At 43.4% G+C, this 16,265-nt stretch overlaps 1 protein-coding gene across 2 annotated transcripts in view; it reads left to right on the top strand.

Moving 5' to 3' along the window:
• The window catches only part of SLCO5A1 (solute carrier organic anion transporter family member 5A1), a 77,819-nt gene that overhangs the window by 38,484 nt on the left and 23,070 nt on the right, over positions 1 to 16,265 (top strand). Inside the window, exons 3-5 of one of the 2 annotated variants that reach the window (XM_072151759.1) lie at positions 1,544 to 1,676; positions 3,325 to 3,542; positions 5,790 to 5,954. In XM_072151759.1, the coding sequence (XP_072007860.1) occupies positions 1,544 to 1,676; positions 3,325 to 3,542; positions 5,790 to 5,954 (516 nt within the window). The remainder of the gene's footprint in view (positions 1 to 1,543; positions 1,677 to 3,324; positions 3,543 to 5,789; positions 5,955 to 16,265) is intronic. The other variant, XM_072151760.1, reaches the window with a different exon arrangement.

The raw sequence follows: 16,265 nt of genomic DNA, 5'->3' as shown, positions 1-16,265 counted from the left end.
GGGGCTCATTTACTAAGGGTCGCGCTGCTAATTTTCATTGGACTGTGCACCTTTTTGCAGGGATTTCTGGGCTTGCCCAGGTATTTAACAAGTGCGTGCGCTGGAATTTTGGTGCATGTGATCCGTCTTTGTCGGATGCGACACAAATTAGGGGGCGTGCCGTCGGATGATCTGACTGATTTGGACTGAGCGCAGGATTTAACATTCAAATTATGACGCAAGCCCAAGCTCTTACATGCACCACTAAAAAGAAGGTGAACCCTGTCGGACCTAAGCGGGGAAGCAGGTGCACGGTTTTAGTAAATCGCGGCACAGTGCATTGTCGTTGCACAATGCACTTTCGGTGAACTCCAGCGTCCGGGTATGAAATGTGGCCCATATAGTCTAATGTTATGCACAGACATTACATATTATGGGTCCATACCCAAGAGACGTCAGTGTTTCCGACACTGTTTTTAACAAAATGATTGGCCGGAAAAATCTTCAGGTTATTAAACTTTTGAAGCTAAAACCCCATAGGGGTTGTTGTCATTCCAGGCAACGATCATCTCAACATGGGTAAGCCATACTCCATCTACTTTTAATGACTATTGTTTTGGATTAATCTGTAATTGTCTTATGCTTCCCATCAATACCAGACTGATAGACATGGCCACTGGTGCCCTTATTAAATACCCAACTTTTTCATTATGATCTGTTGTCTGGAGTGCAACATTATCTTGTGTCCCCTCTGGGGCAGAATCATTTTTTAACCAGTGTTTGTTATTTGATCAAAATAAAGTATTTATATCTTCTGACATCACTAGTTTCTTCTTGTAAATTGTGCTACATTGTTGGACTTTTACTTCCTTTTTTTGAAAGGAAGAACAATAGGTTCTACTACTAAGCTAAAACCATCTGTAGATCATGAAGGGCATTGTAGAAGACAAGTGATATTAAGTACCATACACAATGCTGTTTTTCCTTTTTGTGCGATTTGGGATCTGTCACACTCCCTGTAAGGTTTTCCAATCTTGATGCTCCGTCGCTTTGATCACCGTAACCTGAGGAGTCCTATGATATATTTTTATTCCTGAGATAAGTGAAATATGTCACTTTCCAGCACCGACCTGGATCCTTTGTCGTCCACCTCCTCCCCTTGACTGTATTTTCTGGCTAGATGTAATATGAAGAATAGTATGGATCATTTCACATGTCTTCAGAGACATCTCTGTTTCGGGGCAAAAAGCTAAATTGTTAGCTTGATTCCATGGCTTCATGACTTATAAATTAATTTCACTGTTTTCTTTCATTACTACCATTAATTCACTGCAATTAAAGCACATCTACCACCAGGATGAAAGATTGTATGCAGATGAGCCTGAGGGGCTCCAGGCACCGTTAACACTTATGAAGCTTGGAGCCCCTCAGGCTCATTTTCATACAGTCCTTCATCCTGGTGGTAGATGCCCTTTAAGTAATAAGAAGTAAAATGCTGACCTGTTATGGATTGTATATTATGTTACATTTTCTTATGCTGTGTTTCTGGTTTGTGTTTTTACAGCTATCATGTACGTCATGGGTGCCCTTGGTCCAGCTGCCGGCTATCTGCTGGGTGGGGTGCTCATTGGGTTTTATGTTGATCCCCACTCTCTTGTCAGCATTGAGCAGAGCGATCCCCGATTCATTGGCAACTGGTAAGTGGTGAGGCCATGTCTATATAAGTCCCCATATAGAACTAAATTATGGATGTCCTGAATCTGTCAGTTGATAAATATGGTTCTCAACAGACCCCATTGGAAATAATTGGGTCCATGAGAGTTACAGCATGCGATATTGTGCCTGGCTTTTTTGTTTTACGAGACTCCTATGCAGATGTAAGTCTTTTGTATAAATTAGTTCAATGACTGTTTTATTCCTTTCCTTGAATTACCCTTAATTTAACCAATATATATGTTAATTCCAGACACCTATGTGCATATCCTGCATCAGAAGCTTCTTTAAATTGTGTGGACTGTACCACCCAGACGGGGGAAGAAACTCCTCTCACAGTTACTAGTAGTAATTATGAAGGCTCCTGTCACACAGTTAGGTGCTGGCAAACTTATGGCATCTCAGCTTGTTTTAAAGAATTGCAGTCCACTCCGAGCTCCCGAGCCGAGCTCCGTACTCACCTTCAGCTCCATAGAGAGTGAACACAGCAGCACCGCGCACCGCACACCGACCACTCCGTTCTTTTGGGTCCCACCGCTGACACCCCCAGGACCTATCCAGCGGATATGAGCTAACTTCTTGTGACTGGACAACCCCTTTAATACATATTATCCCATATTATTTATCTATACAAGTATCTTAAATAGAAAATACCGCTCCATATACGGTGTAGTGGACAATAGCGTTCCTGATGCTTGGGCTTCACCAGTCTTATATTGATTATATATTCTGGACTACCAATATCTATAACTTTTGAACAACTCCTTTAAAGGGAATCTGATCTCCAATCTCTGATAATGAACATTTTGGTTGTAACTCTGCTCACCCAAAAAACAGATATCCTGTAAGCATGAAACTGTTGAATGGAGCAGTACTGTATTAGGAGGTGATGAGCTATATGCCAGGGGATCATAGAATGATAAATTAATAAATGAATTTAACAATAATTTACATGTCAGCTACTAAGTCTCAGTCCCTCTAGACCTTGTCATCAAGTTTATATGGAGTGCCAGCAACTTTTAAGAGGAAGGAGGAAGCTGTTATTCGCTTGTACTCTTACCCTCAGTAGTTGCAGTCATTGGCAGGAAGCATAATAAGAATAATAATTCTTTATTTATATAGCGTACACAGATTATGCAGCGCTGCACAGAGCTTCCCAAATCAGTCCCAGTCCCCAATGGGGCTCACAATCTAATCAACCTACCAGTATGTTTGTGGAGTGTGTGAGGAAACCCGAGGATACAGAGGAAAACCACACAAGCATAGCCTTAGCCATAGAGTCAAACATTTTTTAATTGCAATTTTTTCAGTATTAAGAATGGAAGATATTGTCACATCCCAGGAGAAGACTATGAAGAAGCAATGTCGCTGACTTTTCAACAAACTTTGCATAAATCAATAGTTTGAGTGACTACAAGAAGTTTTGTAATGTATCTTCTCATAAGTGCTTCTTTCTCCACTTACTTTGCCTCCTTCATTACTAATTTGCTTTTCACTGAAATCTCTACTGAATTCTCTCTTTCTAGCAAGAAGGACAGACGCTTACTGAGATGTCAGGTTACATAGAAGCTTTATGCAGGAGGGAGGGTCAAGTCTCCTAATAGTAAAGCCGCTCTCGCTTTCCCCTCGCAGGTGGAGCGGGTTTCTACTGTGCGCCATGGCAATGTTACTTGTCATTTTCCCAATGTTTACCTTCCCAAAGAAGCTCCCTCCTCGACAGAAGAAGAAAAAGAAAAGTAACTCGTATGATGTTTCCAGTGATGATGATGTGATGAAAGAGAAATCCGGCAACAAAACGAAAGCGGACACTGGTGTAGGCCCATCCATTGGGTTTGGGAAAAATTTTAGAGGTAAAACAAACGGCAGTTTTGATATGGTTTGTATTAATTAGAATATATGGGCTTTGGTCAAAGAGAGTTTTTGATATTAACCCCTTAGAGTAAATCTACCACCAAATCAAACATGATATCATTTCTTCAAAAATCAACTTTAAAATTACGCTAATGAGCCCTGAGGGTAGAGATGAGTGGGATTGCTTCTTGAGTTCGTTTGCGTCCCACACAACCCGGACATATTGCTGGGTTGGTGGCTTTGCAGACAATCCGGCAAATTGACACCCCTTTCAGCTAGCCATGGCTGTGATTGGCCAGGGAAGTGATTGGCACGGGTCATACATGTCACGCCTGAACAAGAACTCAAAGTTCGGGTCCGCTCATCTCTACCTGAGGGGCTAACCAAGTCCCTCTGTGATCCGGCTTTATAGACTTTTACACCGTCTCACCTTCGCCCTGCTCCCTCAGCACTTGTACAGTGAGCAGGAAGTGCGCTAATAGTCCACTTTCTACCTTCTCCTTAGGGTCTCTGGCTGTGTCTGACAACCGGAGACCCGGTCCTGCTCCTGCAATCAGCATGGGAGCAGGAGAAACTGCAAAAGTGTTTCTGCAGACTTGGGACTCGCAAGAAGTCAGTGGAAAGTCAGGGACGAGTTATTGGCAACGTTTTGCTAATTTCTGGTTGTCCAGAGATGTTAAAAATTGTGATTGACTTTGTGCATTGCCACCGCAGCTAGTTCCGATGACATTCCTCTTCTAGGGTCAAATCAGGGTCAGTCCATTATTAGGAATTCTTTTCAGGGGTTCTCTGCTGTGGAGAGTCCTTTGTTGGTTAAATGGGTTCTTTACAATAAGCTGATCATAAAGAATCCCGCTGTTTAGACTACCATCCATGTGTTTTATTCTTCAGAGAATCTGGCAGTAAGGCTTCCTGCACATGAATGTGTTCCTGGACCTTTTTTGCAGTCCATATGCAATCCATGAGTAATCCATTGCCGACTGTACGTCTGCAAAAAACGGTCCTTGTGTCATCTGCAGAAGACAGATCTTCAACAATAACCAAAAGCTTCTAAATTATGTCACTAACTTGTCCCAACCTCTTATAAGATCACATGATGGTGTTCTATATAAATTGATCTGCAAATACACCGTTTGGCATATGTATCTTTAACATTACCAAAAGGGAAGGCCAGAGATCCAGAAATGTGCAGGAGAAACACCTTTGCCCTATGAGAATTCTACAGCCTCCACTTGGATCTGTGAAAAACACATTCATGTGCATGGATCCATTGAAATTAATGAGTCCGACCATCAACTAATAGCACATTAACAAAAACAAGGTTTGTGTGCATTAAACCTAAGCTTTTTAAATTTTTAACACAAACAATACTTATCCCCTTTGCACAAGATCAGGTATAATTGACTACTGGGGTTCAACCCACAATCACAAAAAAGAGGGTCCTGATTAACTTCTGTTGAAGTGATGTCCATCTCTGTCCCAAATAAGGTGGTCACCTATGCATACTACCACTTGGTAGAGTACTCATTCTTGTGATCTTGGACCCGACTTATCAGACATGAATATTGTATCCTGTGAATAGATGGCACATTTTGTTTTGGGGAAACCCCTCTAAAGTGAACCTGTCACCAGGAATGTCATTTTAGCTGGTGACAGGTTTCAATAGCCTATGCCATGATAATTTTAAAAATTCTGAACGATTTCAGTACTTTTTAAAACTTTATTTCACATTCCCTGTCTCCCTGCCAGCAACGTGTGGTCCCCGTTGAAGGGGCAGCTGCACCAAGCTGTGTCTCAGTCTCCTTGATGCATTCTTCCTCTACTCTTTATTCATCCAGCTCCTTACGCCCCTCCCAACTCAGCTCCCCACCACAAGCCTCCTCTTCCTGTCATGCAGGCAGGGTAAGGGGCACAGGAAGCTGGATGAGTGAGGAGTAAAATTAATTGAGGAGAAAGACACAGGCTGGCACAGCTGGGCGTCAGATAATGTGAAATAAAGTTTTATAGAGTGCTGAAAGGATTTGGAATGCTGACAAAGGCATGGCATAAGCTATTGGAACCTGTCATTGGCTAAAAATGACATTTCTATTGACAGGTTCCCTTTAAATGTCTCAAAAAAAGCATAGACCAAATCATATGTAATTTGCTGGTGGTCTCTTTCTCTTGCAGGAAATCCTTCATTACATGCCCTTCATATATTATTTTCCCATCCATCATTTATAAACTTCATCTCTTGTCATTTTTAGACCTTCCAAGAGCAGCAGTCAGAATTTTAAGCAACATGACATTCCTTTTTGTGAGTTTGTCATACACAGCTGAGAGTGCCATTGTCACCGCTTTTATTACCTTCATTCCCAAGTTCATCGAGTCTCAATTTGGCATCCCAGCTTCCAGTGCCAGCATCTACACTGGTAAGACCATGCTACTGGTGCATGTAAATTACAAAAGGAAACGGGCTTTTTTTATAAATGGTGATATCATCTAATAAATAGTTGTAGAGAAATGATCAAACGGTAAGTAAATAGATAAAGCATTCTTGATTTGCATAAAGTAGCTTGTGTATTCATCCTGTACTGGTCCACTGGCTCATGAGCTCATAGATTCTTAAGGACAATAATGTATATTGGTCTCTCTGAAAGAAAATATACCACTACAATCCATCATGATAAACTAGGGGCACTTACTCATAGATCCAGGCACCCTGACTGGTGAAATCTTCTTATATTTATTATCCATGGCCTCCTTCCTTCTAAAATAAACATTAAAAATTATGCTATTGAGTCTGTAGGGCTAAGTCCTCTGTGCTCTGGCTTCACGGGCTGTTGTCACACTGTGCAGCAGCACATCTCAATCTTACCATCTCCCCTTAAACTTCCTGTAATCTCAGCAGCAGAAAGCACACAGTGACAAGGGGAAGTGCTCCTGCACAGTGTAACAGCCAGAGAACTTTTAGCTGTATATATTTTTACAACAACGTTCATAGTGTATATCTACAGTTCTGTTGCACCTAGAAACAAATACAGGCGGTCCCCTACTTAAGGACACCCAACTTACAGACAACCCATAGTTACAGACAGACCCCTCTGACCTCTGGTTAAGCTCCCTGAATGCTTTACTTTAGTCCCAGACTTCAATGATCAGCTGTAATGTGTCTGTAATGAAGCTTTATTAATAATCTTTGGTCCCATTACAGCAAAAAATGTTTAAATTCCAATTGTCACTGGGGCCAACATTTTTTTTGTCTGGATCTACAACTATAAAATATACAGTTTCGACTTACATACAAATTCAACTTAAGAACAAACCTCCGGACCCTATCTTGTACGTAACCCGGGGACTGCCTGTACTGATATGGGGAGATTCTCCTCTTTAATAGCACACCAGAATTGTGTTTGTAGGTGCCAAGGGCCAGAATATAAAGGCGTGAAGTAGGCTATTGTCTTGACGTCTATAAAAGTGCATTCTGCACATTCTGCACACATGTGCAAATAGAACGTATATAGCCGTATGGCAAACATAAAGGGGTTAAAGGAGGCAGACAATAACAGTTCAGCTGTTCAACAATTCCTCATGAATACACATTGGGCTTCTGAACTATTCAAACATTCTCCTTGAAAGTTGAAGTGGACTTTAAGTTCAACCCCATCTGCTCCATCATCATACAGCTGTTCCAAAAACAGAAATAAATCTTGGCAGGAGAGGACAAAGGAAGGACTTTTTATACTTTCATTGAGTTTTTAAGTTACGGTACTTTTGTTTTTTATCGTAAATGAAATGTTACCTTTTGTGGTCCAAAGAAGTGCTTCCACGCCAGTTTTATAGTGTAGACGCTGTAAAATAATCACAATTTATTGCGATTGATATTATTATGGCGACTATGCCACCTGCACGTCATTTGGGCATGAAGGGACGTGGCCACGGGTGGAGTGGGCTAGCGTGGGGTGTTCCTGCCCCGTGCCGGCATACTTTACTGCAGGATTGCGAACATTCACCTACAAATGTTCTTACATAGAACTATGGTCGGCAGTTCTGCCCTGCGGCATAGTCGCCTGATGGGTACATGAAGAGGTCTATGCCTCTTGATGTATCAGCCGCGTTGAGAATGGAGGTCCCGTTCTCAATAATGGAAGGAGCAACTTTCCACCTATTCACTGTGCACTGGGCTTGCTATCTCCATCATTTCATACAATTGAATGGAGTGGTACATACTCCACCCATTAGTGAGAACAGGACCTTAAAGGAAACCTACCACTTCTGAAGGTAGGTATGAGATGCAAACACCGGGCACCAGCTCAGGGTGAGCTGGTGCCGGTGCTTAGTCTCGTTAGTGTTAAAACCGCGGTATCGCGGTTTTAACACTTTTTAAACTTTATAGTGGAAACTGTTTCGGCGCTGCGCGCGACCGTGCGCGCGCAACGCCTGCGGCATTTCCAATGTAGGCGCGCGCTGAAGCAGTTTCTGCTAGAAAGTTTAAAAAATGTTAAAACCGCGATACCGCGGTTTTAACACTAACGAGACTAAGCACCGGCACCAGCTCACCCTGAGCTGGTGCCTGGTGTTTGCATCTTATACCTACCTTCAGAAGTGGTAGGTTTCCTTTAATTCTCTGGAGAGCTAATAGTCACATTCTTGTGATCGGTGCGGATCCCAGTTGTTGGGCGCACACCGATGAGATAGTTATCCACTATCCTGTTGAGGATAATTTAAATACTTTAAATACTTGGTAAACCCCAAGAATGTTTATGCATCCTTTTCCTTAGAGGATTGTCATGTAGTATGCGTCCCCCTAATTTTTAAACTTCTTTTTCATCCTTGTTAAAGAAAAAACCTCCATCCTGCTAATTTTGCTGCACTTCCTACAGCAGAATCAGTGGTAAATCTGCTTCATGTATCCACACACTGTTTAATTTTATATGGGATTTAATTGCCAGAGAAACATTTCTTAAACCTTTGCTCTCTGGGTCCATGAAAGACTTTTTGATTAATTTATGTCGAAGATTTAAAATCTGCTACAACTGACACCAAATAAAACTACCCTTGGCTCGCATTCACACGCTGCTTTTTGAATTGTATTCAGAACCACAATTCAGGTGCGGCAGGGAGGAGCTTTTCCCGATCACAGATGCGTGTACACCGCTTAAGATCTGGAATTCAAAACACATATTACTCATTTGTGATCACAAGTATTTACCATATATACTAGTACGTAAGCTGAGTTTTTCTGGACAAAAAATGTGCTGAAAACCCTAACTAGGCTTATACTTGAAGTATGTTTAGTTGTGATAGTTCGGCACTCAGTCACCTGCGCCTCGTGCTCGTGGACAAATGGTGCTTATAAATCCCGGCACTTCGAGGTAGGTGAAAATCAAATATTCTTCTTTTATTTAACAAGACATCATAAATCAAGTATAACACGCAAGGAAAACGCGTTTTTTCGGCTCCACCTGAGCCTGAGCTGATGGGGGCAGGCAGGCTATATACTCGAGGGGGCAGGCAGGCTATATACTCGTAGGGGCAGGCAGGCTATATACTCGAGGGGGCAAGCAGGCAGGCTATATACTCGTAGGGGCAGGCAGGCTATATACTCGAGGGGGCAGGCAGGCTATATACTCGTAGGGGCAGGCAGGCTATATACTCGGGTGGGCAAGCAGGCAGGCTATATACTCGTGGGTGCAGGCAGGCTATATACTCGTGGGGGCAGGCAGGCTATATACTCGAGGGGGCAAGCAGGCAGGCAGGCTATATACTCGAGGGGGCAGGCAGGCAGGCTATATACTCGAGGGGGTAGGCAGGCTATATACTCGAGGGGGCAGGCAGGCTATATACTCGTGGGGGCAGGCAGGCTATATACTCGTGGGGGCTGGCAGGCTATATACTCCTGGGGGTAGGCAGGCTATATACTCCTGGGGGTAGGCAGGCTATATACTCCTGGGGGTAGGCAGGCTATATACTCGTGGGGGCAGGCAGGCTATATACTCGAGGGGGCAGGCAGGCAGGCTATATACTCCTGGGGGTAGGCAGGCTATATACTCCTGAGGGTAGGCAGGCTATATACTAGTGGGGGCAGGCAGGCTATATACTAGTGGGGGCTGGCAGGCTATATACTCGTGGGGGCAGGCAGGCTATATACTCGAGGGGGCAGGCAGGCTATATACTCGAGGGGGCAAGCAGGCAGGCAGGCTATATACACGAGTGGGCAAGCAGGCAGGCTATATACTCGTGGGTGCAGGCAGGCTATATACTCGTGGGGGCAGGCAGGCTATATACTCGAGGGGGCAAGCAGGCAGGCAGGCTATATACTCGAGGGGGCAGGCAGGCAGGCTATATACTCGAGGGGGTAGGCAGGCTATATACTCGAGGGGGCAGGCAGGCTATATACTCGTGGGGGCTGGCAGGCTATATACTCCTGGGGGTAGGCAGGCTATATACTCCTGGGGGTAGGCAGGCTATATACTCGTGGGGGCAGGCAGGCTATGTACTCATGGGGGTAGGCAGGCTATATACTCCTGGGGGTAGGCAGGCTATATACTCGTGGGGGCAGGCAGGCTATGTACTCATGGGGGCAGGCAGGCTATATACTCGAGGGGGCAGGCAGGCTATATACTCGAGGGGGCAAGCAGGCAGGCAGGCTATATACTCGAGGGGGCAGGCAGGCAGGCTATATACTCGAGGGGGCTAGCAGGCAGGCAGGCTATATACTCGAGGGGGCAGGCAGGCAGGCTATATACTCCTGGGGGTAGGCAGGCTATATACTCGAGGGGGCAGGCAGGCTATATACTAGTGGGGGCTGGCAGGCTATATACTCGTGTGGGCAGGCAGGCTATATACTAGGGGGGGGGGGCTGTGACCAATGCATTTTTCACCCTAGGCTTATAATAAAGTCAATAGGTTTTTCCAGTTTTTGTGTCAAAATTAGGGGCCTCGGCTTATACTCGAGTATATACGGTAGGTCTAAATGCATCTACAATCCTCCTCCCACGTAACAAGTGAAAAATTGACTATACTATAGGAAAATATAGTTAACTTGGTGCATCATTACTTCATCTGTCCTAAAACTGCTGCAGGTCTGCAAGTCATAAACGCAATTTGGGGGAAATTTATCAGAAATTTCTCGGGTAAAACTGGTGTAGTTGCTCATGGAAACCAATCAGAGCTCAGCTGTAATTTTATAAACCGCTGTGGAAAACTTAAAGCTGAGCTCTGATTGGTTGACAGGGGTAACTAGAACAGTTCTGCTCTCTGTAGCGGATGTGCACTAACAGAGCAAGTGGAAAAGCAATGGAGGAAACTGGAGTAGAATGAAGGGCATGTTGACTTTGTGGGGCACATTTACCCGGCTGGGATTCACTAAGGTGCGCCTGATGTCCATTAGGTGTCGCTGCTGCGCTGAAGTCCGCTGGAGTTCATCGGTATCACTATCCTATCCTGGGTGCAGGTAAGCGCGCATCAAGCGACACGTTTTCTTTTTTAAATTCCATGTTTTTTCCGAATCCGTGGGGTTTTCCGATGGAAAACAGGGAAAAACAGCGCAAATCAGTAATATTCGGGAAACCCGGTGAAAACTAGCGATTCGGGCCCTTAGTAAATGACCCCCGGTATGTCTGATGAAATAGTTAACTTTCATTTTCTGGGTGATTGGTCTCTTTAAATTGTGCTCCCTGACTCCATGTTTCCGCATATTAATGTGGCGTCTGCTGATAGTGCCATAGTGAGCAGATTACTCAGCTTTGATTACCCTATAGATGTATACATCTGGTCTCTTCTGTCCAATGTAAAAAAATGCAAGCGCAGACAACTTCATTCTGAAGCAGTAATCACACAAGAATGCAGGGCTGTAATCTCCCGGGGCGGCTGCTTATACGTTCACCGCTGGGTCGAGCTGCCGTCTCAAATGGCACAGCAATTATTTCAGGCAAACAAAAATTTAATGTTCCATTATTGTGGTATAAATTACTCCCTTATCAATGCTGGCCTTTTTCGTTATTCCATTTGTTTGCTCCCTACCCTCAGATCTGTATAAAAGCTTGTTTTCTACGCAACAAATTGGGGCTTATTTACAAAGGTCCTGTGGCCGCATTTCCATCGGGTTTTCCGACGTTGTCGGGGATTGTGTCGCATGCGATCGGATTTTGGCGCATCGGCACCAGCTTTAACGCGACGCAAATCGGGGCCATCGGACGATCCGACCAATTCGGACAATGTGCGGGATTTAACATGTCAAATTGTGTCGCAAGACATGCACTAACATGCACCGGGAAGAAGGTGAACTCATCCTCGTCGGACAGTCCGGATCAGGGCTGGTAAGTAAATGTGCCCCATTGTCCTTGATAGTGACAGTGTTTGATATTCAATGCCGTGCACTGGAAAGCTGGAAATAAATTCTAAATGTGGTGAAATTGGCGAGTAACCACATTTGGGTCATTTTCTTGTGGGCTCTTTTTAAGTTTAACTGTGCACTTAAGTTTATTATTTTTGGTTCGGTACAATCACAGAGATACTACATTTATATAGGTTTCATTATGTTTTAGAAAATTAAAACCTTTTGTACAAAAAAAAATCTTGACTTTGCCTAATTCTGACGCTAATAACTTTTTCATACAGAGCTATGTAAGGTGTAATTTTTGCGGCCCGATTGCAATTTTTGCGACAACTTTTTCATTGCTACCATTTTGGGGACTGTACCACCTTTTGATCACAAAATTTTAGATGATGTAAAATGGCGAAAAAGTGGCGATTCTGCCATTTTGGAGCCATTTACCCTTTGGGGTTCACCACCGGGAATAACCATTTTTGTATATTGATAGATTGGGCATTTTGGGATGGAGCAATACCTAACATGTTTTTGATTTTTAGACCCCCTTGGGTACTTGAACCCAAGCAGAGATCTAGTAAACCATAAGGAACTAATACAGTAAGTATATTGGACATTTGTACAACTTTTCCTTACACAAACAATATCAATTGTTTTTTGAAAGTGGACAACCCTTTTAAGCTTTTTAGTGTAGGGTTTAATAGGGTAACACATCCCGGTGTAGCATGCTTCCCTCTAGTGGTGGTCCTGTTCCTGATCCCTACCTCCATGTTGACCTGCTATTTTTCTCCAACCATTATTCTGAAGTAACAGATTGGGGCAGATTTACTTACCCGGTCCATTCGCGATCCAGCGGCGCGTTCTCTGCGGTGGATTCGGGTACGGCCGGGATTCATTAAGGTAGTTCCTCTGACGTCCACCAGGTGTCGCTGCTGTGCTGAAGAGCATCGGAACGCGCTCGAGTTCACCAGCCTATTCCTAGTGAAGGTAAGTGCAAGCTCCGCGACACTTTTTTTGTTTAAAATTCAGCGTTTTTTCCGAATCCGTCGGGTTTTCATTCGGCCACGCCCCCGATTTCCGTCACGTGCATGCCAGCGCCGATACGCCACAATCCGATCGCGTGCGCCAAAATCCCGGGGCAATTCAGGGGAAATCGGCGCAAATCGGAAATATTCGGGTAACACGTCGGGAAACCGTGAATCGGGCCCTTAGTAAATGACCCCCATTGTTTGGATAGTGAGTACCTGTAAGTGAATATTACGAGGACTTGGCTATCATTGGATTTATTATTCCGGTACACGGGCTCTATTGGTCCTTTTTAATACTGTACAATGGTCTAGAACAGTGGGGACGGGTTCTTAGATTTATTTGACTTATTAAAGATAAGAAATCACAGCATTATTGTGGATGTGCGAGTTACAGTCCCGGAGATATGGGCAGTTAATATAACATCAGGTATCGGATTTTTAACAGCAACTCAAATTCACAACTATGACTAAAACTCTCTGTTTCTCTAATTCTGTAGCTCACAGAATCACAAACCTGATACAGTTTGAAAGTTGAAAGTATCATATTTAATAATACTCACATCAAATGCATGGTAATAGATCATTGTTCTAGAGCCCAAGATAGGCTCATTTGACGCTCCACCTTCAACCTCTAAAAGTGACTCATCTTTGGTAAAAAAAAAAGTACGATAACTCTTCTAATTTAATTTGGAGATGATTTTTGAAAGGTACTACTTCCCCAGTTTCAAACTTCCCCGCATGCGCATTCCACCTATTAGTTTGGTACCGACATGCGCCAGTGCATGGCCGGCTAGCTTTTAATCACAGCAGCACAGCACATTACTGATGCAAGTGTGGTGCACCTGTGGGAACGGCCATGGACACGCACGCCAAACTAACAGGCAGACTGCGCATGCGCGGAAGTTTGAACCTGGACTGTAGTGACGTAGAGCTAGGGATCGTGTTTTGGGGCGTGGGACATAGCCAGAGCAGCCGTGAGGAGGCTGGCAGAGCTTGACTGGATCGGAAAGCTCTCCCGCGTCTTTGACTGGATTAATGAACGAAGACAAAAATAATTAAAGTTGTTTTTATTCCACAACAGCAACTCAGAGTAACATGATTAGAAGCATTGAGATGTCTCTACACTGTACCGTCCAGGTTTATTCAACCGATCGGAGGTGACAGGATCCCTTTAAACTTATGATAGATTATTCTTAAAGGAACTTGGATAGGATAAACCATGAATATCTGATGTCTGTACCAATCTGCCGATCCAGTCTAGCAAACCATTTAGCAGGAAGCAAATGGCTCCATTCCCCATGGACCATCCACACATTTTCCTGCTGTTTTGTAGGTAGGGATTACAGATTTCACATGATTTCCCCTCCGCAATAAGAACCAGTACAACTCGTATAAAGCTAAAAATTCATTGTAATCAATAGTGGAATGTAATAAAATTAACTTTAACAGTATTGTACTATTCGGATAGCCTTTTTTCTTAATGCAGACCAACCAGCAAGGGAAATTTTATTTTTGCTAAAACTGCAGTTCTGAAAAATACAGGACATGCGATACATCTGTGCATAGAATCACATTACATTGCAAGACAGAATATAGTATATACACGACTATACTCTTAGCTTTAATAATGAAAGCTAATATGTTATAAATGTGTATATATAGCTGTATAAACAGTGGTGGCCAAAATGTAGATTATAAATGGGAAATGTATATTTAGAACACAATCTGCATAGAGTATATACAAGATTGTCATTTTCATATTGAGCTGTCATAACCTATTGCATTGGCTCGCTAGTGACTCATAAGTCCCTTCAGGGGTGAATAATACAATAAACGGCATGTATCCGGGAATATTATGCAAATTTCTGCCGATGGATCTCCTGAGGAGGATATGAGATGGGTAGAAGGGTAGGGATGAGTTGACAGGTCGTTCTTTTCCATGACAAGACAGAACTGTGCTATTATATCATATGATAATGCGGTGATAGGTCAATTTACACATATTTGTAGGTTGACTGGAGAAGTAAATTGCAGTTTTTGCACCTTAAGTGGAGGAAAGTAATAACTGGGTTGCTATATTGCATTTGGATGTCTCTCTCGCTTGGATTGAGATTGCATTAAGGTGAATGGTTGAGAAGTGTCACTAAGCACCCGTCTAGCTGCATCTGGTGGGCGAACGCTTCATGCTGACAATCTGTGATAAAGCACTTAACATATCCTATATAATATACAGGGTAAGACATCGCCCGCCATGGCTGTGCTTAATCTACCATCTACTCCAATATCCAAAACATGAATATTTTACACATGAAGTGTAAATGGTTGAATACTAATACTGGTTACGTGCCCCCTCCTTATAACAATGGATGTATTGTTCAGTACTTGTCAGTGACTTATGGTAAATCAATGCTATATTACATTGCGGCTTCTGTGCCAGGGAAGACTGTAAGCCCCTTAATGCAATGCATTAAAAGACTAGGGCGCAAGGAAAAGCTTTTAGTGGATTTCATATTACGGCTATAAATAAACAGCAGCATTTCTAGAAAGGAGATATTGAGCAGAGGGATGACGCATACAGTAAGCGAGGCATAAACAGGTCCGGGTATTTATAGCGTAAGGTGACTTTCTCTCATGTTATGGCAGAGCATTGACAAAGGGCTGGACCTGAGGACATATGTTCTGCTGTAGACCTGAAAGACGTGTCCTTGAGAGATCTCTGTGCATAATCCAAAAGTCGTATCATGTCATAGTATAATGGGTGTACTATTTGTAAGGCCTATGTCTGTCTGGCTCTCCACTAAGTACATAACTTGTGTTCTCTCCCAGACAGCTTAGCAGTGGTATGAGACATTGCCACGTGCAACTGTGCCCCTTTGGGTGATGACGGATTTGGCTTTGTTATTACTTTACACAGTCATTTTTATGCCAAAATCTTGAGTGGAATCTACAGAGATAAAAAGCTATTTAGCAGAGGACTTTTGGAAGCTGTGGAACCTCGCTGAAAGATGTGTCCCAGTCCCGTCAACCATAATGTATAATTTATAACACTTGTCTCTAAGGGTCCTATGACTCCTACTATGTCTCGGAGTCACCTTATGGGCCCCCTTAGGCTCCTGAGTTGTAGCGTATTGAACCTGTCATGGGTTGGACTTGCTGACCAGTATAGTGCCACGTGAATGTGTCCTTAACATACTAACCCACCTTAACGGGTTTGTCTACTTTCAACAAATAATTGTATAATTTTTCAGTACACCACCACTAGAGGGAAGTAACCAGTCCATGGTACATCGGGATGTGTACCCATATTAAGCCCTACATTAGAAAGCTTAACCCCTTCCCGCCGCAGCCCTTTTTTGATTTTGCATTTCCATTTTTCACATCCC

The sequence above is a fragment of the Engystomops pustulosus genome, chromosome 5, assembly GCF_040894005.1.
Source record: "Engystomops pustulosus chromosome 5, aEngPut4.maternal, whole genome shotgun sequence".
NCBI lineage: Eukaryota > Metazoa > Chordata > Amphibia > Anura > Leptodactylidae > Engystomops > Engystomops pustulosus.
Note: the sequence above shows the minus strand (reverse complement) of the source record. Positions and strands in the feature narration are given on the sequence as shown.